This window comes from Phoenix dactylifera, unplaced genomic scaffold (genome assembly GCF_009389715.1).
Source record: "Phoenix dactylifera cultivar Barhee BC4 unplaced genomic scaffold, palm_55x_up_171113_PBpolish2nd_filt_p 000311F, whole genome shotgun sequence".
In the NCBI taxonomy this organism is placed as follows: Eukaryota; Viridiplantae; Streptophyta; class Magnoliopsida; order Arecales; family Arecaceae; genus Phoenix; species Phoenix dactylifera.
The window spans coordinates 516,853-543,396 of record NW_024067782.1 but is presented as its reverse complement, the minus strand read 5'-3'; the positions used below and the strand labels follow the sequence as shown (position 1 = coordinate 543,396).

General features: G+C 40.5%; 3 protein-coding genes and 1 non-coding gene across 5 annotated transcripts; 2 read left to right on the top strand and 2 right to left on the bottom strand.

Moving 5' to 3' along the window:
- The first annotated feature begins 2,322 nt into the window (after nt 1-2,322).
- Nucleotides 2,323-4,691, top strand: LOC120105569 (epoxide hydrolase A-like). Of its 2 annotated transcripts, none has more exons than XM_039118151.1 (4): nt 2,323-2,693; nt 2,782-2,964; nt 3,686-3,921; nt 4,343-4,691. In XM_039118151.1, exons 1-4 carry the CDS (start codon nt 2,403-2,405, stop codon nt 4,395-4,397), a joined length of 765 nt encoding a protein of 254 aa, XP_038974079.1. In that variant the 5' UTR covers nt 2,323-2,402; the 3' UTR covers nt 4,398-4,691. The 2 variants fall into 2 exon arrangements, with proteins under 2 accessions (XP_038974079.1, XP_038974078.1); XM_039118150.1 differs by having other exon boundaries at nt 2,324-2,693; nt 4,240-4,691.
- Nucleotides 4,692-8,136: 3,445 nt separating this feature from the next.
- LOC120105568 (epoxide hydrolase A-like) lies at nt 8,137-10,097 on the top strand. The gene is made up of 4 exons (XM_039118149.1): nt 8,137-8,683; nt 8,772-8,954; nt 9,126-9,361; nt 9,654-10,097. The coding sequence occupies exons 1-4, from the start codon at nt 8,393-8,395 to the stop codon at nt 9,901-9,903; spliced, it is 960 nt and encodes a 319-aa protein (XP_038974077.1). The 5' UTR covers nt 8,137-8,392; the 3' UTR covers nt 9,904-10,097.
- Nucleotides 10,098-17,019: 6,922 nt separating this feature from the next.
- On the bottom strand, nt 17,020-24,107 carry LOC103696227 (60S ribosomal protein L18-2). Its single transcript, XM_039118148.1, has 5 exons — nt 23,956-24,107; nt 23,782-23,871; nt 23,522-23,650; nt 23,259-23,441; nt 17,020-17,495 (listed from the first exon to the last, which is right to left on the bottom strand). Exons 1-5 carry the CDS (start codon nt 23,956-23,958, stop codon nt 17,337-17,339), a joined length of 564 nt encoding a protein of 187 aa, XP_038974076.1. The 5' UTR covers nt 23,959-24,107; the 3' UTR covers nt 17,020-17,336.
- LOC113461175 lies at nt 21,052-21,136 on the bottom strand. Its single transcript, XR_003383277.1, has one exon. It is a non-coding gene; the product is annotated as a small nucleolar RNA snoR53Y (small nucleolar RNA).
- Nucleotides 24,108-26,544: the final 2,437 nt, after the last annotated feature.

The window sequence follows — 26,544 nt, the reverse complement described above, 5'->3', positions numbered from 1 at the left end:
TTACTCCAGAATACAGTTATATTAACCGTGCACACAGTAAATTCTACTCTGCACACAATTTAATTGTTTTGGCATACAGATAAATTGTCTGCACATACAGTTAAATTAACACTGTACACAATAAGGTGCTATGTCGACATTGATGTATAAGGTTTGAGGTGAGGTACTAAAACGTCGTACACACTGAATTCCCAATATGGAGCAAAAATAGAGCAAAAAAGGTTTGAGATAGGGTACTAACTGTGATACAAGATTTAAGTATATGTTATTGTTTTCTAACTGAATTTCCAAGATGGAAAAAAATGGCATGTAGAGATAGTTTTACTGTGTGCACTATGTTCAAGCTTACTAACTTAATTGCAATAGTGAGTTAACTTTATTTTTCTTTATTTTTTTATTTTTTTATTTTTCTTTTCTTTTCTTCTTTTTGTTTCCTTTTCTTTTTTTTTCTTTTTTCTTCTCTTCTTCCCAAAGCTTCTTCTTCTTTCTTCCTTCTCCTCCTCCCTCCTTTCTTCTCCTCCTGCGAGGCCGGCAGCGCTAAAAGAGTGTCGGATCGTTATTTATTTATTTAGTTATTTATTATTTTATTTTATTAAAATATATTTATTTATTATTTTATTTATTTATTCGTTTATTCATATATATACACACACACACTTATTTATGCATTTATTTATTTATTTTTCTTTTCTTTTCTTTTCTTTTCTTTTTTTTCTTTTCTTTTTCTTTTCTTTTTTCTTCTCTTCTTCCCGATGCCCCTTCTTCTTTCTTCTTTCTTCTCCTCCATCCGTCTCTCGCGAGGCTGGCGGCGCCGGAAGAGTGCCGAGGCCGGCGGTGGCTCGGCGACGTGGCCGAGACCCTTTCTCCTCCGGATCCTCTCGCGGGCGGCGATGGTGGGGAAGAAGCACAGGTGGAGGTCGAGGGCAAGGGAGGCGGCGGCGGAGACAGCGGCGGAGAGGGAGTCTCACTTGGCCTGGAGGCCGGAGCCAATGATGCGGAAGCGGAACGAGCACTTGCAGACCTTGCGGGATGGCTTGGAAGTTGGAAGGAATAGGATTCAGAACAGGGGAAAAAAAGGGAAAATGAAGATGAAGGGGGTGAAGGGCATTATGGTCTTTTCATGAAAATTTATTATGCACTGAAAATGGGTATGGACCGGTTGTTAAAGTTATGTTCAACAGGGATTAAACATTACAGTCCGGTCAAAAATGGACCGGACATTAGTTTCCCCTAGATAATTTGTGCACCCAAAAGGGTCAAGTTGGATATTATCCATTTTATTTTCACCTATCATTTACAATAGTATTCAAGTCCACATTAATTAAATATTAAAAAATTAGAAACTATTCTATTTCCAAATATGTTAATTATATATTAAAATATAGAAACTACTCTATTTTTAATTTAGGTGGAATATCATGCCAAGCCATTCAAATTGACAAGACATCTAGTTTGTCAATATGCTGCCAAGTCATGCATTTTTTTTATCCATGATTTTCGTAAAGTTAAAACATAAAACTACCGAGAATAACAACAAAAATATTTAAATAATTCTGATAATGATTGCTTACATAAATATATACAAATATAGATATACATGCATATAGTAAAAATCAAAATCCATATCACTGCGCATAATTTGTATTACATAAAATAACTACATATAAAAAATAATATATTCTTTATGTAGTTTCCTTATGCATCAAATTTATTTTGTTTGATATACAGTATAAAAACATCCAAATTAGCTTAGATCAAGATCAGATTTGTAGAATTTATAGGTTTTGATAGACTTCTATTTATTAGCTATATTCCTACTGATCATTTTACTGCAATTTTGTATATGGGAAAGAGTTTTTGGAAATGAGATTTCGAGTCTCTATATATTTTATAGAGTATAGGACATGATACGACTTTGAATTTTAAATGATCATACTGATTATTTCGTCGTACATGCGTGCTAGCAACATTACCGACAACGGAGAGGTAAAAGGTGAATGTCATTTTTCCAAAATGGGAGGGGGTTTTATGCACCAAAAAGTACGGCAGACGATGACGTTTAAAGGGCCGCACCCACTCATCCGGAATATCAGGAGGTTGGTTCAGAAGATGTATGATCCTCATATTGTATATGTATTCCGGAAGGCAAATAGGGTTGCAGACTGAGCTGCCTCCTTTATAGTTCGGCATTTTGGAGAGTTTTTTTGGATGTCTGCAGCAGATATTTCCACTCTTTTTTACTTTTTACTTTCTTATGATCAGGTTGGGTAGACTTATGCTAGGGTAATTTAAAATGCCATTTTTTGCCAAAAAAAAAAAAAAAAAGAAGAAGAAGGGGCCGCAATATCATCTCGGACCTCTGTTCCCCAGACGAGGAGAGAGAGAGACAGAGAGACATCGAGATGGAGGGGGCTTCGGGGATCTCGCATCGGACGGTGGAGGTGAACGGGATAAGGATGCACGTGGCGGAGAAGGGGGAGGGGCCGGCGGTGCTCCTCCTCCACGGCTTCCCGGAGCTCTGGTACTCGTGGCGCCACCAGATCGCCGGCCTCGCCGCCCGCGGCTACCGTGCCATCGCCCCCGACCTCCGCGGCTACGGCGACACCGACGCGCCGCCCGACGTCGCCTCCTACACCATCTGCCACCTCGTCGGCGACCTCGTCGCCCTCCTCGACGCCCTCTCCCTCTCTCAGGTGACCATTCTTTTAACTAATGATAAAATGTTCTAATACCTTTCGCCGGTGACGGTAAGTTTTATATTTTTGGGTGTTTGAACATAAGGTGTTCGTGGTGGGGCATGACTGGGGGGCGTTCGTGGCGTGGCATCTGTGCCTGTTTAGGCCGGACCGGGTGAAAGCGTTGGTAAACTTGAGCGTGGCGTTTATGCCCCGGAAACCTGCTGCGAAGCCCTTGGATGACTTTCGGGCTCTTTATGGAGATGACTTGTATATCTCCAGGTTCCAGGTCCGTTACTTTACGCCTTGTTTTCTTTACTCTGCTGTTGTCACGAAATTTGGTTGTTGAGATATGGCAAGTGATATGCATATGCTTTCGTATGGATACATGAGTGTGTATGCTGCTTCTCTTTGTGAATAAGGGTGCTGGGAGCAGCTGCACTCAATAGTTATTTGTGTCATAATTCTCAATTAGAACCTCCACCCACATGCAAACTGGTCACGAGTTTAAGGTGCTGCTCACTTTTCTAATCTTCCTGGCTTCATGACTGCTTCTTCATTAGAAAAATTTTAAAAAGACCTATTTCTCTGCATCCGCATCTCCATTTCTTCTTTCACCCACACCTGCTTCTTGTAACTATAGGACTACACTCAATATTTTCCCTTCTAGCGAAGTGAGGCTCGTGCCATCTTTTTCAGCAAAGAACCCAACCATTAGGAACCTAATCATCAATTCAGTCACCTCACTTGCAGTACAAGTTCCATTCTCTCTTTGGCCTAAGTTCTCATGGCTAGGATCTTTCTTCCAAGGACTTCACAAGTGTAATTTGCCTATACAGAGATACTCCGAATGCCATAAGGGTTTTTGTAGATTGTAGCAGTTGTCACTGCTGGATTAAGTTCCAGGATGGCTGCTGGTTGTGGCAATTCTCAGGTCATTTTATTTTGTTTTATTTTTTTGGATGAACACTCTTTAAAATGGTTGTACGTATCTCATAATATTGCGGTAGGAACCTGGCGCTGCAGAAGCAGAATTTGCTCGGCTTGGAACTGCAACGGTCCTCAGGAAATTTTTCACGTATCGCAATCCAGGGCCTATTTTCATACCCAAGGACGGCTGGGGTTCACCTAACGAGCACATTACATTGCCTTCTTGGCTCTCGGAAGAAGACATCAACTATTTCAAGAGCAAGTTTGAGAAGTCTGGTTTTACTGGGCCGATCAATTACTACCGATGTTTTGACTTGTAAGTTACCTGCAGCCTTCAACTCCATCAAAATGTCTGTATCAGAAAAAATGCCTCATATGTGGTGGAACCAAGCTTCTTCAACTTGCTAAGTGATCAAAATTTGTTATCTTGATTATGAACGCTGGAAGCTTCTTGATCCAATGAAGTTATTTGGAATACTTGCTATGCTCGTATCATATACATATTTATCTGTGTTTCTCCCCTTGATGTTGTTGTTTAGTATCAAGCATCTGGTGTTGATACTTGGTGAGCTTGCTCGCATAAGGACTATATAACTGGACTCCTTTACATTATTGGGATTATTTTTCCTTGCAGAAACTGGGAGCTTGCAGCACCATGGACTGGAGCACAAATAAAAGTACCAGCTAAGTTTATTATTGGAGACCTGGATCTCACTTACCATTTCCCACGTATGCAGGACTATATCCACAAGGGTGGCTTCAAGAAAGATGTTCCTTTCCTTCAGGAAGTAGTTGTCATGGAGGGAGTTGCTCACTTCATCAACCAGGAGAAGGCGCAGGAGATCACCGATCACATCTATGACTTCATCCAGAAGTTCTGATATGGTGTGTGGTGAAATCATCTTTAGCGGATGTTAATAAGGCAACCATGCCAAGCATCGAGTGCCAACTATCCTTGTCAAGGACGTTGTCCTGAGAGTGCTTATTCTCTGTCGTTGTTCTAGCAGATAAAGAAACTATGCCTATGTGGTGTGTTATTCTAGCCTTATTTTAATGGAATCCACTTGGAAAAATTATTAGCTATCAGCAGGAGCATATTGTCTGGCATTTGCATGCAGCTGCGAACATCGAGATGGTGGCTTGTGATGGTATGTTTTGATTTAGTTGTGATCTTGTTGCATGAGAATTGGCACCTGATGACAGAGGAACCTGTAATGGTAGAGAGGAGAAGGGGGCTATAATGAAATCAAACAAGAAGGTACAATCACTCCTCAGATCTCATAGAGGCTTGGGTTACTAATGTCTCTGTGACTTATCAAAAGAGAATATAGGTTTGGATTCTCTTCCTTCATAAAAATTGATATATACTATCTTCTCTTTAATGGAAGCATTAATGTGTTTATAAATATCGCTCATAATAATAATGCATCCACACATGCAAAACATAGGGAGGGTATTATACTTTTGTTATGCATATCATCAATCAAGTAATGTATATCATCATTTGGTATTCTGTGGCTTGTTCTGCCTGTCCCCTTACTCTGTACAGAGTGTTCTCTGGACAGCAGGGCAGTAGATATTTCTTGGTAAGACATTCAGTACAACCTTTATAAATTTTTCGCTTTGAATTACTCTTTAACGTTTGCAACTGGATTCCAAGAAAAATCATAGTTCTCGTAAGCTGAGACTCTGCTCTGCTGACTAATGTGCTGTAGCATAAAATCCAGCTCAAATCAGAGGTGGAACAGGAAATCTATTTCATAATAATACCTCCTTATTATACTACGGCATCAACCGCTGAATGGCTTTGGTCGCCACCGGACATCAAAGTGGATATCCATTAGATCTGTTATGCCGGCTGGAATCTACGGGCACGGTAAGACACCAATAATATTCTGCAAACTGCTAAGATATCAAACAGCCCAATATGGCCATATTAACACTAACTTGGTCATATAAGAGTCTGAAACCTAAAGGATTAGGGTGCTAGGGGATCAGGTTGTTTTTTCTCTCCCTTGCTTTTCTGCAATATTAGGGGTTTTTGGTGGCATTACTGTTCACAATCTCTCATAAATTTGGCCCGATCAAATCAAACTTGATGCCGGATTTTCAATACTCAAAAGTAGTATTGTTTAATTTTTTTAATCTCAGTGAGAGAAATGGTTGCATCAATCATAATGATTTACCTTTTTGAATCACCAAAATAAGAGTTTACATCCTTTGCGTCTTGCATCGTGGTTATTGTTACCGGAAGCTCTTCAAATACGTCGAATTTTGAACACATGAATAATAAACCTCAAAGTCTATAACTCTAATACCGACTAGTAAGTGTAGATCAAATGAGTCCATTCAGGATTCAGAATAAACATCAGAAAAAAATAATAAGAAAGTGATGCTAAAAAAAGAAATTAGGAGAGAGGAGAAATTTTTTTTTATCAAAAAAAAATATAAGCCAAGATTCAAATGCGGTTCCCTTGCATATGCCTCACAAAGATCTCCTTCCTTTTCGCGTTACTCTTTTTTACATATATATTTTACAAAACCACTCTCTATCACCATTCTCAACTAAAAATCAAAGAAAATCTATTAGGATTAGGCTTAGGTTCTCTACTAAAGCTAAGCCTGGATTTATTCTAGTTAATGTGGACAAGAACCTATGCTAACCTCACTGACCACTACTCATGGCTTCCATCCTTCTCTGTCCGACCCTCGACATGTCCATTCCATGCTAACCTCACCATCACGGCATCACCGCGACCTTCTCCTTGCTGATCTAATCATCGTTGGCTCTTTTTCTCTCAACACAATCCGCAAATCCTAAACCACCAACCCCTACTTATCACTGGTCGCATCCCTGTTGTTGAATGTTCACCACCAGTGATGCAAAGGTCCAAGGTTCCAACCGCCTTGAAGAAGATGAGGGGGGGGGGGGGGGGGGGGGGGGGGAAGAAAAGAAAAGAGGAGGAGACATGACATTAAAAATATTATGATTACAGGGTGTTGAACCATCACACAACTTTTTTTGCGTGAGACATGCATGGCACAAGAAGAATAGCAAAGTTCACAGGAGCAAGTGTAATATATAATAGGATCATTTGCATTGTGAAATATCATGGTGCTAATGCCACTCCGACACAAAGATTATCTATGATATCTGTCGAAAAAGTAGCAAGCCATTTAGGAGGCATCCTGTGGGCTGGAGGAGAGAGACTTGTTCGGGGCACTCTGAGGCTCATTATTTGCCGATGTATTTGTACTTTAAGACATGAAATCGCCAATTTGTCACTTGCCTGTTTGTGTGTCGGAGTGCCATTGGCGAATGTCAATGCGACGGCTTGACCGAAAAAGAAAAAGAAATGTCAAGGTGACGAGCGACCTCCAACCTTGCAAGATCCATCTAAAAAAAACATGGCTTGCGTCGCAACGCGTGTCTACAAAGCCGGCTTTGATCGATCACTCCCAGGGCCGGCCCGAGCCCTAGGCGACTGAGGCGGTCGCCTAAGGCCCCGGGCCAATGGAAGGCCTCCGGGAGCAGAAGCTGGCTACGAGTCTTCCCCCTTGATGGAAGGGAGGTGGAGGGTTTCCTGGCCTGCAGAGGGCAATCGGGGAAGTTGGGGACAGTAGTTTTGTTTTGGGAGGAGAGAGAGAGAGAGAGAGAGAGGAGGGATTTGGTTGGCTTCATACACACCTGAAGCCACTCTTATCTTTCATCCCTTCTCTTTTTTGGTTTTGGTCTTGGTTTTCCTTCCCTCACATTACTCCTGATCCAGCTGGGCCATCAGGAAGAAAGATAGGGGGATTGGAGATGGACTTCTTGGAGGGTGGAGATTCTTTTAATTTTCTCCTCTCGGTTTCTTCTCCCCTCTTGGGTGGTAGAGAGAGAAAAGGAGGGAGGGGGTTGAATGGCTGCTGTGCCGTGATGTTGCAGTTGCAGCTTCGGTGCTCACTTGAAGGAGAGATGGTCTTTAGCAAAAGAAAAGGAGGGTAGAGAAAGAGAAGGAGGGAGGGGGGGTTGAATGGCTGTTGTTCCGTGATGTTGCAGGGGCTGCTTGGGTACTCACTTGAAGGGAAGATGGTGGGATGGGACTTTTATTAATTAGATGGCGTGAATTTTCCATAATGACCCTACTTTCTCTTGGACAAATTTTTTGACCGTGAAGCGCCATGGGATGGCCTTTTTCCTATTCTGCTCTCGCTTCACATGGTAAACAGTATTGCCAAGAACAGTACCATGGCCCTTTTTTTTTAAGTATTTTTTTTTAATATTTTCATTCAAGAATTATATTAAATTGAAGAGGCTTTTTGTCGACCTTTATTAGATTCATGCATCTTTGTTGAAATAGTGTACTTGACAGCAATCTATTTCCATAACATTTTTTTAAGTATTTTATATTTATTAAAAAAAATTATTATTTAAAAAAAAGAGCCCCATTTACTGAATTCGCCTTGGGCCCCCAGATGTATTGGGCCGATCACTCCCAAACAACCGCCTTCTTTGATCGAAAGGTGCTTCTTAGAAAAGAACAGGGTCCTCCATGGAAGGATAGAGATAACTGACGGAGTGCAAGCTTCTACCGTCCTCGGCCCCAGCCGCCTCCAATTTCTGCCGACGATGGAGAGGTCAATGGCGAATATCATTTTCTCAAAATGGGAGCGGGGTTGGTGCACCAAAAGACATGGGAGGTTCGCGAACCATGACGATGACGTTTGAAGGGCCACAAAATCCTCTCGGACCTCTGTTCCGCGTCATCTAATTTACCTGCACCCAGACGAGGAGAGAGAGAGAAATGGAGGGGGCGTCGGGGATCTCGCATCGGACGGTGGAGGCCAACGGGATAAGAATGCACGTGGCGGAGAAGGGGAAGGGGCTGCCGGTGCTCCTCCTCCACGGCTTCCCGGAGCTCTGGTACACATGGCGCCACCAGATCGCCGGCCTCGCCGCCCGCGGCTACCGTGCCATCGCCCCCGACCTCCGCGGCTACGGCGACACCGACGCGCCGCCCGACGTCGCCTCCTACACCATCTTCCACCTCGTCGGCGACCTCGTCGCCCTCCTCGACGCCCTCGCCCTCTCTCAGGTGACCATTCTTTTATCTAATAATAAAAAGTTCGAATATATTTTGCCATTGACGGTAAGTTTTATATTTTCGAGTGTTTGAACATAAGGTGTTTGTGGTGGGGCATGACTGGGGGGCGTTCGTGGCGTGGCATCTGTGCCTGTTTAGGCCGGACCGGGTGAAAGCGTTGGTGAATTTGAGCGTGCCGTTTATGCCCCGGAACCCTGCTGCGAAGCCCTTGAATCACGTTCGAGCTCTTAATGGAGATGAGTACTATATCTCTAGATTCCAGGTCTGTTTCTTTACGTCGATATGGTTAGTCATATGCATATGTTTTTTTTTTTTTTTTTCTTTTTAAATTTATTTAAGGGAAGGGAGGCTGTAAGGAGTCATTTTATTTTGTTCTATTTTTTGGATGAACACTCTTTAAAATGGTTGTAAGCATCTCATAATATTGACGTAGGAACACGGAGCCGTAGAAGCAGAATTTGCTCGGCTTGGAACTGCAACAGTCCTCAGGAAATTTTTGACGTATCGCAATCCAGGGCCTCTTTTCATACCCAAGGAAGGCTGGGGTTCACCTAATGAGCACATTACATTGCCTTCTTGGCTCTCGGAAGAAGACATCAACTATTTCACGAGCAAGTTTGAGAAGTCTGGTTTTACTGGGCCGATCAATTACTACCGATGTCTTGATTTGTAAGTTACCTGCAACCTTCAACTCCATCAGCATGGCTGTATCAGAAAAAAAATGCCTCATATGTGGTGGGAACAAGCTTTTTCAGCTTCTCAAATGATCAAAATTTGTTATCTTGATTACTTGATCCAGTGAAGTTATTTGGAATACTTGCTACGCTCATGTTATATATGTTTTCCCCCTTGATATTGTTTTTTGTTATCAAGTATGTGGTGTCGATACTTGGTAAGCTCGCTCACATAAGCAGTGTATAACTGGACTCCTTTACATTGTTGGGATTATTTTTCCTTGCAGAAACTGGGAGCTTGCAGCAGCATGGACTGGAGCACAAATAAAAGTACCAGCTAAGTTTATTATCGGAGACCTGGATCTCAATTACCATGACCCACCACGCAGGCAGGACTATATCCACAAGGGTGGCTTCAAGAAAGATGTTCCTCTCCTTCAGGAAGTAGTTGTCATGGAGGGAGTTGCTCACTTCATCAACCAGGAGAAGGCGCAGGAGATCACCGATCACATCTTTGACTTCATCCAGAAGTTCTGATGTGGTGTGTGATCTTTAGTAATGGTGAAATCATCTTTAGCCGATGTTAATAAGCCAACTATGCTAAGCATCGAGTGCCAACTATCTTTGTCAAAGAGGTTGTCTTGAGAGTGCTTCTTCTTTGTTGTTGTTCTACAATATATAGAAATTATGAGCTTGGTGATCCTACGTGATATAGCTAGTTTTCTGTCCCAGTGCCATCAGTAGACTGCGGTGGGTTATTCTAGCCTTACATCCATGAAATCCACTTGGAAAAATTATTGGCTAGCAGCAGGAGCATAATGTTTGGCATCTGGATGCAGTTGCGACCATTGAGATGGTGGCTTGGGATGATATCTTTTGATTTAGTTGTGGTCTTGTTGCATGAGAAATGGCACCTTGACAGAGGAAACTGTAATCATAGAGGGGAGAAAGGGGCTATAATGAAATTAAACAAGATAAAATTATTCCTCGGATCTAATAGAGGATCCTAGTTATCCTGCTGCCTCAAGGAGCGTTAACGGACAGTCTACTCTGGATGACCACAGGGAGGGCCAAGGTACATTCAGCGGATCTGGAGACGGTGATTGGCGGAGAGGCATCCTAGCAGCTTGACAGCGGATGGATCTGGAAGATGCGGGTTCACCCCCGAGTGGCTTTATTTATCTGAAGGTGGCCTAGGGTTGTCTGCCGACCATAAGTGTGCTGGCTAGGAGGAGGGTCAGGATCCTTCAGACGTGTGTGGATTGCCTTGATATGATGGAGTTGGTCAGCCATGCTCTACTTGGATGCCCACGGGCCGCACAGATCTGGAGGAGGGCCTCGTTTCCTATGCCGAGGACCACTGAGTAGTAGAGAATTTACTTCGCCACATGAGGGTTGTCATGTGATCACCAAGTACTGCTGAGTGGGGCATCGCCTGTGCCTATCTGGCGTACCACATTTGGCTGGACAGGCATAGTAGGGTCTTCGAGGATATGAGGGCATCCTGAGGATTGTTGTGGAAAGAGCCCTTTGTCAGGTCGTTGAGGTCACTAAGGCTGCCATTGTTGCTTGGTCTGGGATGGCTAGGGACATCTGGGATCCCCTCTCTGCTATTATAGCGCTCAGGTCTGTTTTTGTTTCTTGGGAGCCCCCACCCTCTGGCCATCTCAAGATGAACTTTGACAGCTCGTTGTCTGCTAGTGGAGATAGAGCTGGAGCTACTTTTGGGGCGGGGGCGACGCACTTTCGCGGCATCAGCTCTTGAGGCGGAGCTCAGGGCAGCGCAAGAGGGAATCTTCTACGCAAGATGGGTCTTAGGGGCCAAGAGTATCATCCTTGAGGGGAGATTCAGCTGTGGTGATTGGTTAAATAAAAAAGAGGGGCGGAGAAGGGCAAAATACCCGCTACTAGGCGACATCCGGTGACTGGTGAGGGAGTGTGATGCCTTTCAGGCCGTGTATGTGTACCAAGAAGCGAACAACGCCGCTAACTGTGTCGCCTCCTTTGCTGCCCAATACTCTGGAGAGATCCTCTAGATGCGTCATACAACTGTTCCTCCAACGCTTAGTCGTTCTCTCTCTCTCTCTCTCTCGATTTTGGTGGCTATGTTCATGCTAACTTTATTCTCATAAGCTGCAACTCTGTTCCGATCACTAATGTGCTCCAGCATAAAATCCAGCTCAAATCAGCTTCATAAATATCTCCTTATTATACTACGGCAGCAACCACTGACTGGTTTTTGGCATCTCTGGACATCAAAGTGGATATCTATCAGACCTGTTGTGCCGGCTGTAATCGGTTGGCACACACTGACGGGGCCAGCACCCTGAGGGCCTGGGCAGAAGGAATTGATAGGACAGTCAAACAGCTCAATATGCTTATACTAACACTAACTTGGTCATATAATAGTCTGAATTCTAAAGGATTAGAGTGCTAAAGGGTCAACCAATGGCATATATCAAACTGTTTACTGCATTGGTGAGGAGTGAATGCCTATGATTGGCATTCTCTGAAAAACCCTCAAAGGATATGAACTTGAAACTAGGAAGACAAAACATGATAACTAGTTTATTGTTGCATGCACTCGAACTTTTTGCGAAATGTATGATTGGTATTCTCTGATAAACCCTCAAAGAAATCAGGCTTCCTTACAAGTGCACCGATTGGAGCGAATGCGTCCTGCCCTTTGGCCACTGTCCCATGGGAGACCTGCTGACTGCAATAACATGGTAATTACTCAGCTATTGAAAACATCAGTTTCTCATACTCGGAATATAAAAATGTGCACGACTATGTCATTGCTGCACAAATCTAAAAGAATGTTGCCATATTATACAACTTAAAATATTTTCTAAGTTCTATAAAATTAACACATTATTATTTCATCACTCTCAGAAAAAAATGAAAAATATATAATATCATGATTAAAAAACAGAAAAATGTATACCTGCTTTTATTCCCTGGACCCCTTATCTACAAAGCTACTAGAAGGAAGAGAAATACATATATTTGTAATTGTTTACTCTCAGGTATAAGAAAAGAGCAGGGCTGGAAATGGCCTAAGCGACCATGAGGATCACCGCTTATGGTATGGCAATCAAACAGCGGGCTTTAGGATAGAATGGACATAGATTTCTTTACCCAGTAGCAGCAGCTCCACCAAGTAAGCTAACTATATCTCAGTTCGTAACTCTATAACATAGTCATATAACTAAACCTATGCTAAAGGTTATACCTCTTAAAGCCCATAAGATTATACATGGCAGTATTATACAGGAAAAGTTTAATGAACAACGAAGAAGGTGATGCTAATGGAAAGTTCTGATTGGATATGATTTGCCAGCCGACTAGCTGTGGTGGACTGGGGATCCACTTCCTGATCGAGCGGCGGAAGGCCTTCGCTATACTAGGATGGCAGTCAAGTTTATTCTGAAGCAGGCGAGTCTCTGGGGCTCCCTGATGAGGGCCAAGTATGGAAACCTGGCGGACCCGTCCATCTTCCGCATGGGTCGGCGCAGCTCCTTCTTCTAGCAAAAGATATGTTCTCATGCTCCCTCGGTGATTTCGGAGATCAGATGAGAGATTGGTGATGAGCGATCAGTGGATGTCTTGGGGGACTGTTGGCTGGCCAGCGTACTGCTGAGCAGGTGGCGCACCTATTTCGACCTCGAGGGGCTGGAGGGGCACAGGGTTCATGATCTATTTGCCCCAGAAGAGCGAGGATGGGATGTGGACCTCGTGCAGCGGGCCTTTGGCGAGCAACTGGCTGAGCGGGAGTTGGCGGTGCCAATCCTAGCAGGTATGGTGGAGGATAGGAGGGTGTGGGGCCAAATTGGCAGGACAGCTGCGGACTCGAGACCTTCTTGGGCTGGTCAGGAGGACTACGGCACGACTGATTGAGGGGGATTGGAATTGGCGACTGCGTATCCACCTGTGTGGCCTTATTTGTCTGGAGGTGGCCTGGGGATGTTTGCCAACCAGAAGTGTTGCCCAAGGTGACAACCTAAGAGGGGGGGGTGAATTGGGTTTTCTAAAAATTATGTTCCCTAATTTTTACTTTGAATAGAATGCAGCGGAATGATAAGATGTTATTTACTTAAGCTCTAGGCAATTACAAGTAAAGCAGTGGAAAATTAAGCTAGAGCAATTATACTATGGCTTTAGGGTGCAATTGATCTAAAATTAACTTATAGTTGTATGATCAATTTTAATCTATGTGTATGGTAAGAATGGAGTGGAAGCTAAGCAAATTCTAAACAATCACTTATAACTCTATAGAAAACAAAGCTAGAGATATTACATAATCAAGCAAGAATGTAAGGCATGAAATACAAGAGATAAGGCATCACAAACACAAAGATGTATAGTGGTTCGGTGCACCCCAGCACCTACATCCACTCTCCAAGACCTCTTGGGAATTTCACTATAATCCCTCAGATTACAGTCGGTTGTTTTACAAGCTCACAACCCAACTTGTTTTGCGAGATCACAACGAACTCGGTCGGTTTTCACAGACTCACCGACTAGAACCAATCGATTGTTTTCACGGGCTCACAATCCAACCCAGTTGGTTTTCCCAAAGGCTCACCAACCACAACCTTACAACGTTGGTTTTCCCTTTGGCTCACCAACAAACCTTAACCCCTTGATTCAATCCCTTGATTGAATCAAGTTACAAGATATTAGAACAAGAATTTAAAACAAATACAAGCTTCTTAAACAAGCAAATATAGCAATGTAAACAAGTAGAGTAAAGAGAAGAAGCCCTCAAACAAATTTGTAGATGAAGGAACTCGGCTTCTTCTTTACTTGACCCTCTTCTGATTTGGCACGAGGTAGAAGATCACTGAGGCAGCACACAGTTGAAGAGGAAGCTTTGGGATTCACTTGGATGCTCTTCTTCTCTCTATTTTGCTTTGAATGGCCCTTTTGTGCTTTTGGGAGATTTTTCTTTGAGATCTCTTTCCTAAGTGTTCTCTCCCACTTCCATACCTTCTCCCCTTGCTCTCCCCTTGATTTTATAGCTTTAGAGGGAGTGGGAACAAAAATCTAGCCGTTAGAGACAAAAATAGAGCCGTTGGAGTTGAGAAAAAACTAGCCGTTATGCCTCCCAGCGTGCTGGAGTCGACTCGGCTAAAGTAGGAGTCGACTCGAGCACTGTAGTACTGAAAATCAACTCTCTATTTTTTGTCTGTTTGCAGTCCTGGAGTCGACCTGCAGTCTCGGAGTCGATCTCGGAGTCGACTCGAGCACTGTAGCACTGAAAATCAACTCTCTGTTTTTTTTGTCTGTTCTCAGTCGGAGTCGACTCGTAAAGTTCCGGAGTCGACTCGAGCACTGTTCCTTGAAACTCCAGAGTGCCAGAGTCGACTCTGAACTTCCAGGAGTCGACTCGAGGACTATTCTTTTGAATCTTTCTTTGAATTTGCTTCTCCAACTTAAATCCTTTGAACTTGAAACTTGGGCCAATAAATTGTAGCTTTCTTCCAACTTTTCTTGAGAGCTTTTGAGGCCTTCTTGTATTTTTCCAACTTGCTATGTTCCTTGCAAAACAAATTATCTTTCTTCTTGCAACACAAACATTAGTATTTATACTTCAAGGTTTTGTGATCATCAAAATCAATCTTTAAATCAATCTTTGGGTCATCAAGAAGAGTGCTGGCTCGGCGAGGGGTGAGCATCACCCTAGGTTGTTGGGCATGTCAGGAGGCGGAGAAGTCTATCTTTCATATCCTTTTTAGATGCCAATAGTCTGTTCGGATTTGGAAGTGCACCTCGGCCTCCTCTAAGCTACGACAGGGGTGGTCATCGACTGAGGATTTTCTGCTCTTTCTGGCTGAGTCCTCTCGGAGGCCCGACCTTCTAGAGCAGGGGATTAAGGTGGCTTATCTAGCTTATCACTGCTGGCTAGATAGGAACGTCCGAGTCTTTGAGGATAGAGGTGCGCACCCGAGAGTGGTGAATAGGGCCCTACTTCATGCGGTGGAGGTCTTTGACATCAATGCGTCGTTGTCCTTGGGTTGGCTAGGAAAATCTGGGACTCTCATTTTGCTCTTGCAGCGTCCAGAATTGTGCTCGTCTTTTGAGAGCCCCCGCCCTTGGTTTTCTTAAGGTGAACTTTAACGGTAGTGTCAAGGAGGGTGGATGTAGCAGCAGATCAACAAGCCAGATTAGTGGCGGCCGAGGGTCGGCAGATTTTCGATCAGTCTGTCGCCGAGGTCAGAGCCGCTTGGGAGGGCCTCCTACGCGAGGCAGATGCTGGGTGCGGATCGCATTATTCTTGAGGGGGACTCCGTCACGATGATCGAAGGGATTCAGGGTCTCGGGCGTGCTGCCAGGGGGTTGCGGTTGCTCCACAATATTCACCGTCTTTTAGGTGAATACGTCGGCTCTCGGGCTACTCATATTTACAGAGAGACCAACAATGCTGCAGATTGGATGGTATCCTATGTGGCTCATCATTTCGGAGATGTTATCTGAGAGAACTACAACTCTATTCCGTCTTCCTTGCAATTTCTTATGCTTTCTGATTCTAAGGGCTAACTCACACCCGTTGTGTGTGAGTCGATGATGTACCAAAAAAAAATAAAAAAATAAGAAAGAAAGAAAGCTCTGCTTAAGCATGCTTTGCTTGTCAATATCCATCCGTTACTATGTTACGAATATTTATGGAAAGCATATATTGAGCATAAAATGAATGCAATAATGCGATGCAATTTTTGAGACCTTGAGAGGCAACCAACCAGGAGACTGTGGATTGCAATTTTGCACTCTTTAGAGTCCTAGAGGATCAGCATGGACTTTGGTGCATTTCGACACTTGATGGCTCCTCCAACACAACATTGATGTGAAATTACATTTTTCCTATCCTTTGTTATCCAATCAATTGCATTTATACATTATCATGTAGCTACTTATTATACTTCAACGAATCCTTGGCTACCTTTGGATGTTGAACAATTGATGTAGATAGCCATGCGATAAACTATGAAATAATTAAAAAGAAGAAAATGAAGTAGACTGTGCCTTGCAGCATGAGAAAGGTTAGTTGACACGTTGAGGCATATGAAAAGATATGTCCATACTGACTACATAGAAGGTACCAATACCTAAATTATTTTTTAAGAAAAGCAGAAGATTGGATCTCTCTTGCAGTCATATGACTCATATTCCAAAGCAAATGCGTACCCTGCTTCATTCGCAAGTAATACTGTTGGTTATCTAGAATCAAATCTCTAATTCACTTCATTTATAGCATTGAATCTAGAGTAAGGGAAGAGAAGAAGCATGATTCCATGTATTCTGGACATGGCGTGCGGGAACTCGATGATCCCCCCATTCTGGAGGTAGGACGAGGTAGGTTTCAAGAACAACACCGGCTCCTAAATGGAAATCAAACACAAAAACGATCAATCGAATGACGAAAAGGATAAAATTTTTTTTAAAAAAAGGTTATGAAAGATTCCAGGATCTTGGTCCGCCGTGAGCATTAGGAACCCCAAAATAGCTTGATTGATTTTAGCTTCAGCAGGTGCAATCAGTATGACGATTGACACTAGTAATCAACACTGAATATGAACCAGAAATCTGCTTCATTGAAAAAAGAAATTCATCAGCTCTGCTTCAACTGATAATCCATCAGCATATAAATAGTTGACAAAAATTATTAATTTTCCATTGTTAAGAACGCAGGTGGTGATTTCTATTGCCAATCTCTAGCAGTTTTTGAAACCCAAGTCACAGAACACATCCCAACCCCAACTTGACTACAAAACAAGCCATCAAAAATTTCTCATAAAACAACAATGTAAATGGTTCGAGCTTTGAATCAAATGAACAGAAAGCTGCACGTCTGCTTCACTTCCCCATGTCCTGAAAACTGAAACATGCCAAGATATTCCAAACATAGAAGATCCTTGCTACTCAAATAGTAACATTTAAGTTTGCCCTTGGAATAACTAGGATGAGACCTAAACCCTAAATCCCCTGCTGTTCCTTCTTCCTCTGGCCTTCTCAAATTTCCTCCCCTTGGAACGGACATAAGGCTTTGTGTGGCTGTGAGGCACACCAGGAGCCGGACCAAAGTGTTTCACAGCTTCCCGGGCATTCTTCGGACCCCTCAAGAGAACCTGCAAGAACAAGAAGTTTATTTCGAATTAGAAAATACACCCATTTTTCGAAATCATAACAGATGGCCATAACAAACTCATGGTAAACGTTCAACTTCCATAGAACGCTACGCATATATCAATTTGATAGGACAACTGCTGAGAAGATATATGCTTCCATCAAAATTTCACGCCCTGTATTTTTCAGTACTAGTGCCGATACATAAAATTAAAGAAGCATAACCTCTGTACCAAAAAAAAAACATAACCTGCCAAGTATAACCCATTGGAGTACTACCTATCACTCCATATATAGAATTTTCTTCTTATCTTCATTGAAAATTACATAAAAATAATCAAATGTAAAATAAACCATGAAGACACTGCAAGAAGGGGAAACTGTGATATTCCTCTAAGAATATGAACAAAGACATTGTCAACCAACACTTCAACAAAGAAGAATTGGCAGACAAATTTAAATGGTACGTGAGAAGACTCATCAATTAAGATTGTTACAAATACAAATCTATGAAGACAACACACATGGTTTCCTCACATATAAATACACTAAGAGAAAAGGAGATAAATAAAACAATGATCTAAACATCAGCATACTGAGGCACTAGAGGATGTCAAAAGAAATCAAAATATGACTGCACAAGATGATCTAAATACAAAAAATCAAATTATATATTTTTGCTCAAATACTGTCATGGTATTTATTCCTTGATTTCCATATTCTGGAAGGTTTCTTAATGACCTAGGATCAAGGAAGGCCGAACCAGACCGAACCGCCCGGTTCGGCTCGTACCAAGACGACTCGGTGGAAAACCGGATCGGTTCGTCTATTGGAGTTGGTTTCGACCCTGAACCGGCCAGAACCGGTTTCGAACCGACCGGAACTAGTCAAAAAAGTCCGAACCAGACCGAACTGACCAGAACCAGCCGAAACCAATAGGAACCGACTGGATCCATTCGCACAGAGTCGACCCGGTTCTGAACTGAGCCCCTCCCCTTTCATTTGTTTGTTGATTAAAAGATATCATTTCTAAGCCCTCCGACTTTCTCCTTCCCCCCACAGCGAAAATCATACCGATTCGGCATGATTAAAAGATCCAAGCCTAAATAAAGTGTGCTTCCTCTCCTCTATATCATTCTCTCAATTTTTTTTGCTAAAAAAATAGCTCAAAATTTGCAAACTAAGAAAAAATCATGCCAAAATTTTCGATTTGGATGATCTATGATGGCATAAAAATTTTTATTTTCTACATTATTTATAATTTTTAAAAATTAAAAATATATTTTTGAATAAAAAAATAAATATACATATATATAATAAAATTTAAAAAATTGTAAAATTAGAAGCATATTTAAGGGCATGCAAGCTACTCTCTAGCAAAATTTGGTGTCCATTTATTCAAATTTTGATGTGATCATGCATACAGTGGCCTAAACCTAAATTTGAAAAAATTTAAAAAATAAGTAGCCTTTGATTATGCCAATGGGCCTAAAAAATATATGTAGCATCCATTGTTGAGTTCTACATAGATCCGAGCTGAAAATAATTTTTCAAAATATTAATATTTAAAAATTATTTTTAAATTTAAAAAATAATTAAAAATATATCAATAATACCGAAAATTATAAAAAATAATTTCTAAAGTAGAAAACATATTTTTCTTAATTTATGATAATTTAAAGATAATTTTAAATTTAAAAATTATTAAAAAATATATAAATAAATAAATATGAAAAATTAGTATTATATATTAGGTAAATTAGATGTATTTTTTGACATAAAAAAATTATCTTCATCGTTACAAAATTTTGCTATTTTTAAATAATTGATAAAGGAACGTACTTGATAAACCTGCAGGAATGAAGCCATAAAGAAAAAAGAAGCTAGAATATGACATTAGTTGGAATCATGGACAAATACTCTCGAGTCGACACCATTGAAAATGCAACCGGTGCAATACAGAGTTAAAGAAGAAAGGTAAGCAGGTTGAAGCAGCGCTTAGCTGGTGGTTATCCCGATATATCTATGTACCGAAAATTTCCACAAAAGATTCGGCAGATGATGAAAAAAGCACTTCACTGATTTTAGAACAGCGAAGAAGAGAATTTTCACGAAGAATGCAGAGGTGGACCGTCGAACGGAGAGCCACCTTTCTATCACTTTAGGAAGTTAGAAGAGGCGTCCGCTCCAAATGACAAGACAGATTTAGATTACTATGCAAGCGAGCTTGAATGATCAGTGGCAGCAAGATGAAATGGCCAGTCATAAAGCTCGATGTGAGCCCTCAGAATACGAGTCGGACTCTGATTCTGCGAGCAGCAAGACAGATCCAGAATTCATAAGAACCTCCTCGTCAGCAGAAACGGTGGCCGTATAGCAGTTTACATCTATGCTGAGGACTTTTTGCATCTATGCTGAAAAAGGATAAGCAAAATAATAAGAAGGATATATGATGAGCTATTGGATCCTAGTTCTACTTCAACCACATCCTAATGAATGTGGCAGATAATACTACTATGGGTCTGCCATTTTCGCCATCCAGATTGCCGGTCCCAGTGTAGATCCTCCAGCCCCGAAGAACATCTACGGTAAGCTTCTTGACAATAATAAAAAACTAGAATAATGAATTGCCTCATACAAGAACAAGTGGCCCACATATGGACTGACGGTGATTGTGATGATTGGACTGATTCTACCAGACGAAGCATTATCAACTTTCTGACATATTATGATACGAAAACTTTCTTCCACAAGTTGATTGATGCTTCTGATCACGTGCACAATGAGATTTTAGATATTGGTATGTATGTTGTACTTTAAATATATATAATTAATTGTATTATTTTATATTTTTTTATCTCACACTTGATTTAAGGATATTTAGTTGTTTTTTGTAACATGCAATATCTCACTAATCATTTTATAATTTGTATAATTTTAAAACAATAAAATGCATCATTTAGGTTAAACCGAGATCATAGAAACATCAAAAAATATCAAATTAGACTTAAAATCATTAAAAAAGTTCAAAATAATTGATTACCGATTAAATCAACTTGAAAAACTCGACAAAAAAAATTGAGCGTGCCGGCATAGAACTGGCACGCCCAAGCATACCGTGTTCGATACCGTACCGACCGATACGAATTCTGGTTTGTACTGGCACACCCAAGCGTACCGTGTGTTGGTACGGATTCCAATACCGATTTGGCAAACCTTGCCTGGGATTAAGACAATATCATCATGGCTTAAAGCATCATGATAAAAGAAAATCATGAACGAATGGAAAGAGTACAAGCTTGAAACTTGAGGTGGCAAATATTGAATATATAGAACTATTAACATATTATAAGTAGTTTAAGAAATGAGGCAAGCAAATTCTATGTCTACATAACAGTGCAAGACCTTATTCACATCTAAACAAACATTCCAAAATTCAACCTCTGAACAATAGTGATAATTCCAGCTTATAATGCAAGCATCAAATCTCCAATCTGGATCAATTTAGAAGGTATTATATCATCAAACCTAAGGAAATAAAATTTCAATGAGTGAAAAAGTTGCCTCAGAAAAGAACATAGTCGTCAGATAATCATCAAATAATTACAGCATTAGCATGGTTTATATGAGCATCACTGGGACCAAAAATTGGATCAATCTTTGTATATGAAAAGAAAAAAGAACAAGAAGAAGTTAACATATAAGTTTTGTTGAAACTTAACTAAACAGGACAGAGTTGCTAATCACTCCAAGATCTTAAGATTAATGGAAACTCTTATAATAAAGATATTATATTGTGTGTGTATGTGTCAAAAATAGAGAGTTAAACTAGAACCCTTCTAGTAAAATAGAAGACTCAATCTTATCAGTGCAACATGAATGTTGGAACATAGACACTAAATATCTACATCGAAGCTCGAACCTCAATGTCCAAAACACCTAGAAACCAAAAATAATATATTTTAATGATTTCCTACTTAGTGCAGTGAACAATACCAATAGCACGACATACTAATTATCAAATCAGTTTGAACTGTTCCAAAAAATTTGAAGCATGATCAATGATATGGATTATGAACTATATTCCAAAACACTTTTTTTGTTCCAATACATTTTAAATCTACTTGATGTATCAGCAAGAGATAATTACTTGATGTATCAGCAGGAGACATTCGCATTTTTTTTAATTTCCCAAGTACTAAAAATAATCGAGAGCATGATAGACAACATGAACCATCACTTGACAAGGCTTACTATTTATTCTTCAGAACTATAGATCCTTTAATTGGACTTATCAGATAAAAGCTCATCTTTCTCTCTCACCCTCTCTCCCTCCCTCGCTCTCTCCACCTCCTCTCCCAAAAAATAGAAAAAATTCTTCTCATTTAACACTTTGGTTGCATACAAATTATATTAAAAGCAACGATGGGGTTTTGCATAAGTTAAATTTGCCCTTACATGGAACATCACTCAATTCTCATACAAACTTTACAAAATAGTAATGCAAGCATGAGGAACATTGAGATAGGATATTGAGATAATGCAAGTGTGAGGAACATGGAGAGGGATATGGGCATTGTATGGCACAAGGGAGGTGGGAAAAAGTCACTTTATCTTTTCCTTACAGAATAACCTTAATGATAATTATCAAAAACTGAAATTTGACACAGGGTAACATTGATAAACCCAATTTCCCCCTAACTCGTTCCTTCCAATACAGTATAGGTCCAACAAAATGAACAAATAATTAGGACAAAGACTTACCGAGTGGTTGACAGGTCCTGGTTTAATTTCTAAAACTTTCAGACATGCATGCATGCTCATTTGCCTTCTAAAACCGAGATAGTTAAATCATCAATATACCATAACGTTTACACCCAAAATTAAATAGTCATTGGCCAACTATAATAAGCAGATGATAACACTGTATCAACAAAGATCTAATTGCTTGTTTACGTATGACACTCAGAGCGGCAATGTTTAGCCACTTGTTACTCGTACAAGAGACCATAAATGGGTAATTTATTTTTGTTATCTGGCCAAAGAGTTTATCAAGGGGGGGAACTACCGGAAACCAACACCCAAAGGAAGTACTGCTGGAAATAACTTCCTCTTTATTGAGAAATGATAGAGGCAGCAAGAAGACTTTATCTATTGACTCTCAACTTCAACCACAATGATTTTTGAACCAGTTTCTGTATTGAATGGGCTCTTTTACCCTTCATCTTAGGTTTAGGTTCAATTTCTACACCAGTTTCTACCCTGAATGAGCTCTCTTAACCCCCTTTATCTTAAGTTTAGGTTCTTCTCTAGAGTAGAGGTCCGACCTACTCTAAAGGATATCTCAGGGGCTTCCCTTTTGTTCTCTTTATTTTGATCTCTTAGCAAAATTTTAAGTCCTCGCATCAGAGGCAAACTAAGAAATGTCCTTTCTTCTTTGATCTCTATATCAATCCACGGTTGACCATAAGAGAATGAGATGTACAGACTTATGAATCATCACTAACAGCTTATGTTCTGAATGATGCAGTAATTGTAAAATTACCCATATACATTGTGATGATTGCTGACAGTTCCAAACTATCCTAGTATCTACAGAACCCCATATGACAAAACATAAAGCGAATGTTGTGATTGCCAACATTATCAAACTAAGAATAAGAACACCGAGTCTATAACATTCGCCACTACCATTTTCATACGCACCATATGACAAAGAAGGCCAAATGAAATCAGCTTAGGGTGATGCTTAGATCGACACATACCGTGTTCTGTCCAAGGGGTGCACGGAGAGCGAGCTGGTCAAATGTCCAGCACTCTCCACCAGCCTTAAGAATCCTAGCCCTCGCCGTCTCCGTGAACCTAAGAGCCGTCACCGTCATTGCTGGGACCTCATACACCCTCTTATCATCTGTCACAGTCCCCACTAAGACCGCAATCTTATCCTCCTGATCCAAAAACCAAGAAAATCGATACACAAACACAAAACAAAAAGAATTACAGAAACAAATGCTGGAAAAGATCTAACCTTTCCTTCCATGAACGTTATGAGCTTCTTGAGGGAGATTGGGGGCCTGTTGATCTTACTCATAAACAGCCGTTTAAGGATCACGGCGTTGAACTTGCTCCCGGTCCTCCGCACCAAAAACCGGTAGAGCTGATCACCAACACCGTCCAATAGAATCCATCAGATAAAGAAATAGATCGAAATCCTCACCCCATGCATCGATTACAAGAAGGAGTAACATAAGAAAGATCAAATCAGCTTGGATCCAAATTGGATCCCACCTTGACGAGGAGCTTGAGGTAGACATCGTCGGATTTGGGCGCGGTGCGCTTGGCCTTCTTGCTCCGGCCGCCGGCGACGAGATCAATACCCTGCCAAGAAAGAGAGATTAGGGCTCGGCTAGCGTTCGAGAGAGAAGAGGAAGAGAGGCGGAGGAAAGGAGAGATTAAGGTTACCATTCTCGCAAGGGTTTTGCTCCTACCGCTTCGTTCTGCGGCTGGCTTCGGTCATGTAAAGGGGGAAGGGGATTCTAGGGTTTTAAGTCGCCTTCCTTTTTACTGGGTGTTTAGATATCGTGGTAGGGTACTCAGAAGATACAATCTGAACCGTCCAATAAATGGACCCAGTTCATCCGTGGATTCGTAGACTTATTGGACCTCACCATTTAGGATGGGAGGTGTCTAGTCCAATTTTTAATACAAGTGCAAAAATAAATAAAGAAAAGATGTGAAACAGATAATTTGATTTAATTTTCATAGAGGATGATTGCTTACAATTTATGGAAAGAAAATTCTTTCAAGGGATTACATATAATTTTTTAAAATTTGTTAAAAAAATAAGAATTTTCAAAGAAGCTTGTCTAGCAATTTCCATGAAGCCAAACATATCCTGAGTTTGGAAAGGTAAATCATATAATACGAGGTACAATAGAAGTAGCCAAAAAAAATCGAATGAAATTTTTTTATATTCATGCTTACGCTTTATCAAAATATTTTCCTAATAAATTTCATTTTTTTCATAAATATGCTTTAAGTCCACCAACCCGAGATTCTCTATGGTGTGTTGTTTATATCATAGAGTCTGGTATAGCGCTCAATGGCTACCACAAAAAAAAAGTTACGGCGATCAAACAATATGCACTATGTATGACATGTAATAATATTTTATTTGATGGACATCCATCTCTTAATGGTAGCCATTAAATATTGTACCACACTTTGATACAAACTATACACTATAAAGGATTGGTGCTCATATCAACTTGTGTCCAATTATATATATGCTCACATAAACCCAAGCCTGGCCCAACTTGTGATCCTCATGTTTAAGCTATGACCCCAAACATGACCAAGAGTATAGGCGTTTGAAGCTTGAAATTGACATTATAGGTGTAGCTCATGATGTAAATGCTCATGTTCTCAATGATGCAAGCTAGGTTATACTTATCTGGAGGTCTAAGTTGGGTGTATGACTGTACATGATATATGTACTTACTTGGACAAGAAAAAAAATGCATCATCAACAAATGAAATAATAAAAGAGAGACAATAAGCACCATGTACATGTATTACACCAAAAAAACAATTAAAGACCCAAATTAGTCAAAAAAAAACCATCTCTAAGAAACGATGACAAGGGAATTATTAATATTCAGTAATCGTGGAATTCATGTCTTAACATTACCCGTTATAAAAGTCATTTACTTTTTGCCATTAAAAGAGAAGCCATTATCTGTCTAGGTTTGACTCACCAAGACATATCAGATTTCTGAGTATCGGAAGCATATCGGTCTTGGTTTTGGTTGGCATGGGCATGGTGGCCTTCCCTGGTTTTGCAATTGTAGATTTTGATCGTATTAGATCGTAGAAAAAAATAAAAAAGATTATTTAATTAAAAAATTCAGTAAATTATAAAAAAAATTGAGATTAGGAGTAAATTATACTTACATCCAATAGTCTGAAAAACTTATGCTTACCTCTTAAAGTTTAGTTTATTCAACACTTTAATCCATAATTTAACAGCAGTCAAAACATTAACCTTAAATAGGACATAAATACTACATCAGAAAAAAATTCAAAAATGACCAAAATAATCTTTAAGTGTGACATAACAGCCGTCCAAGAATATAAGAAAGCGCGTGCATCCTCTCCACCCAAAGGCAATTTTAACTTTTTACATAAGAGAAACGGTTTCACCAACGCCGTTAATTTAACTGGATATAGGTGTAGGTTTTACAAACTATTAGATGTAGGTATAATAAATATAAATCTCAAGGAGGTTTTTGTAGTTTACTCTAAAAAAATTAAGAACAACTGCAGCAAATACCTGGGCTGCAAGCCTAAGTTGACTTGCTACATTCTAATCCACCATCCTTCTGTGGGCTCAATATTGGGGTCACTAAAAGACTTAATGGGAATAGCACTTATGTCATTTTATGGCCCATGATATGGATTCGCAGGCCAGGCCTTTAAATGTTTTTAAAAAGTCGGTTTTAAACCGTCCAAGCCATGGCCCAACCCAACCCAACATTATGTTAACACCCATTCAAGGACTACATATCTGAGCCTGGTATTACCCTGACCTAATCAACCCAGGGTGCAACTCCCCTTTAGATTAAGATCAAGGCATGAAGCTTATATTAATCATCCCTTATCTCTTTCACTAGCTCTGATTCGATGCCTGGCAAAATTTTGTCTGTCATAGTCTTAGACTTAATCGTCGCTTCAATTCTAATAATGCTAAATCTAGTCAGGAATGTGATTAGATATATATAACTTTCCTCCAAATATGCATAAAAACTTATGCACGGTGTCGGACTTATCATTTGCTTTGGTACTTGGAGACCATGGAACCCAGGGCATAGAGCTTTGGAGGAAAAAATGTGATGGTAGGTATAACACCATACATGAGAAAGTATTAAAGATTCTAATAATTTTTTAATGCACGGAAAGAATTCATGCAAATTCTAAAAACTCAAGGAGAAAATAATGGCAATAAGAAAGAATCATATGTATGGCGGGCATACCGGGAAGCAATAAATGTTA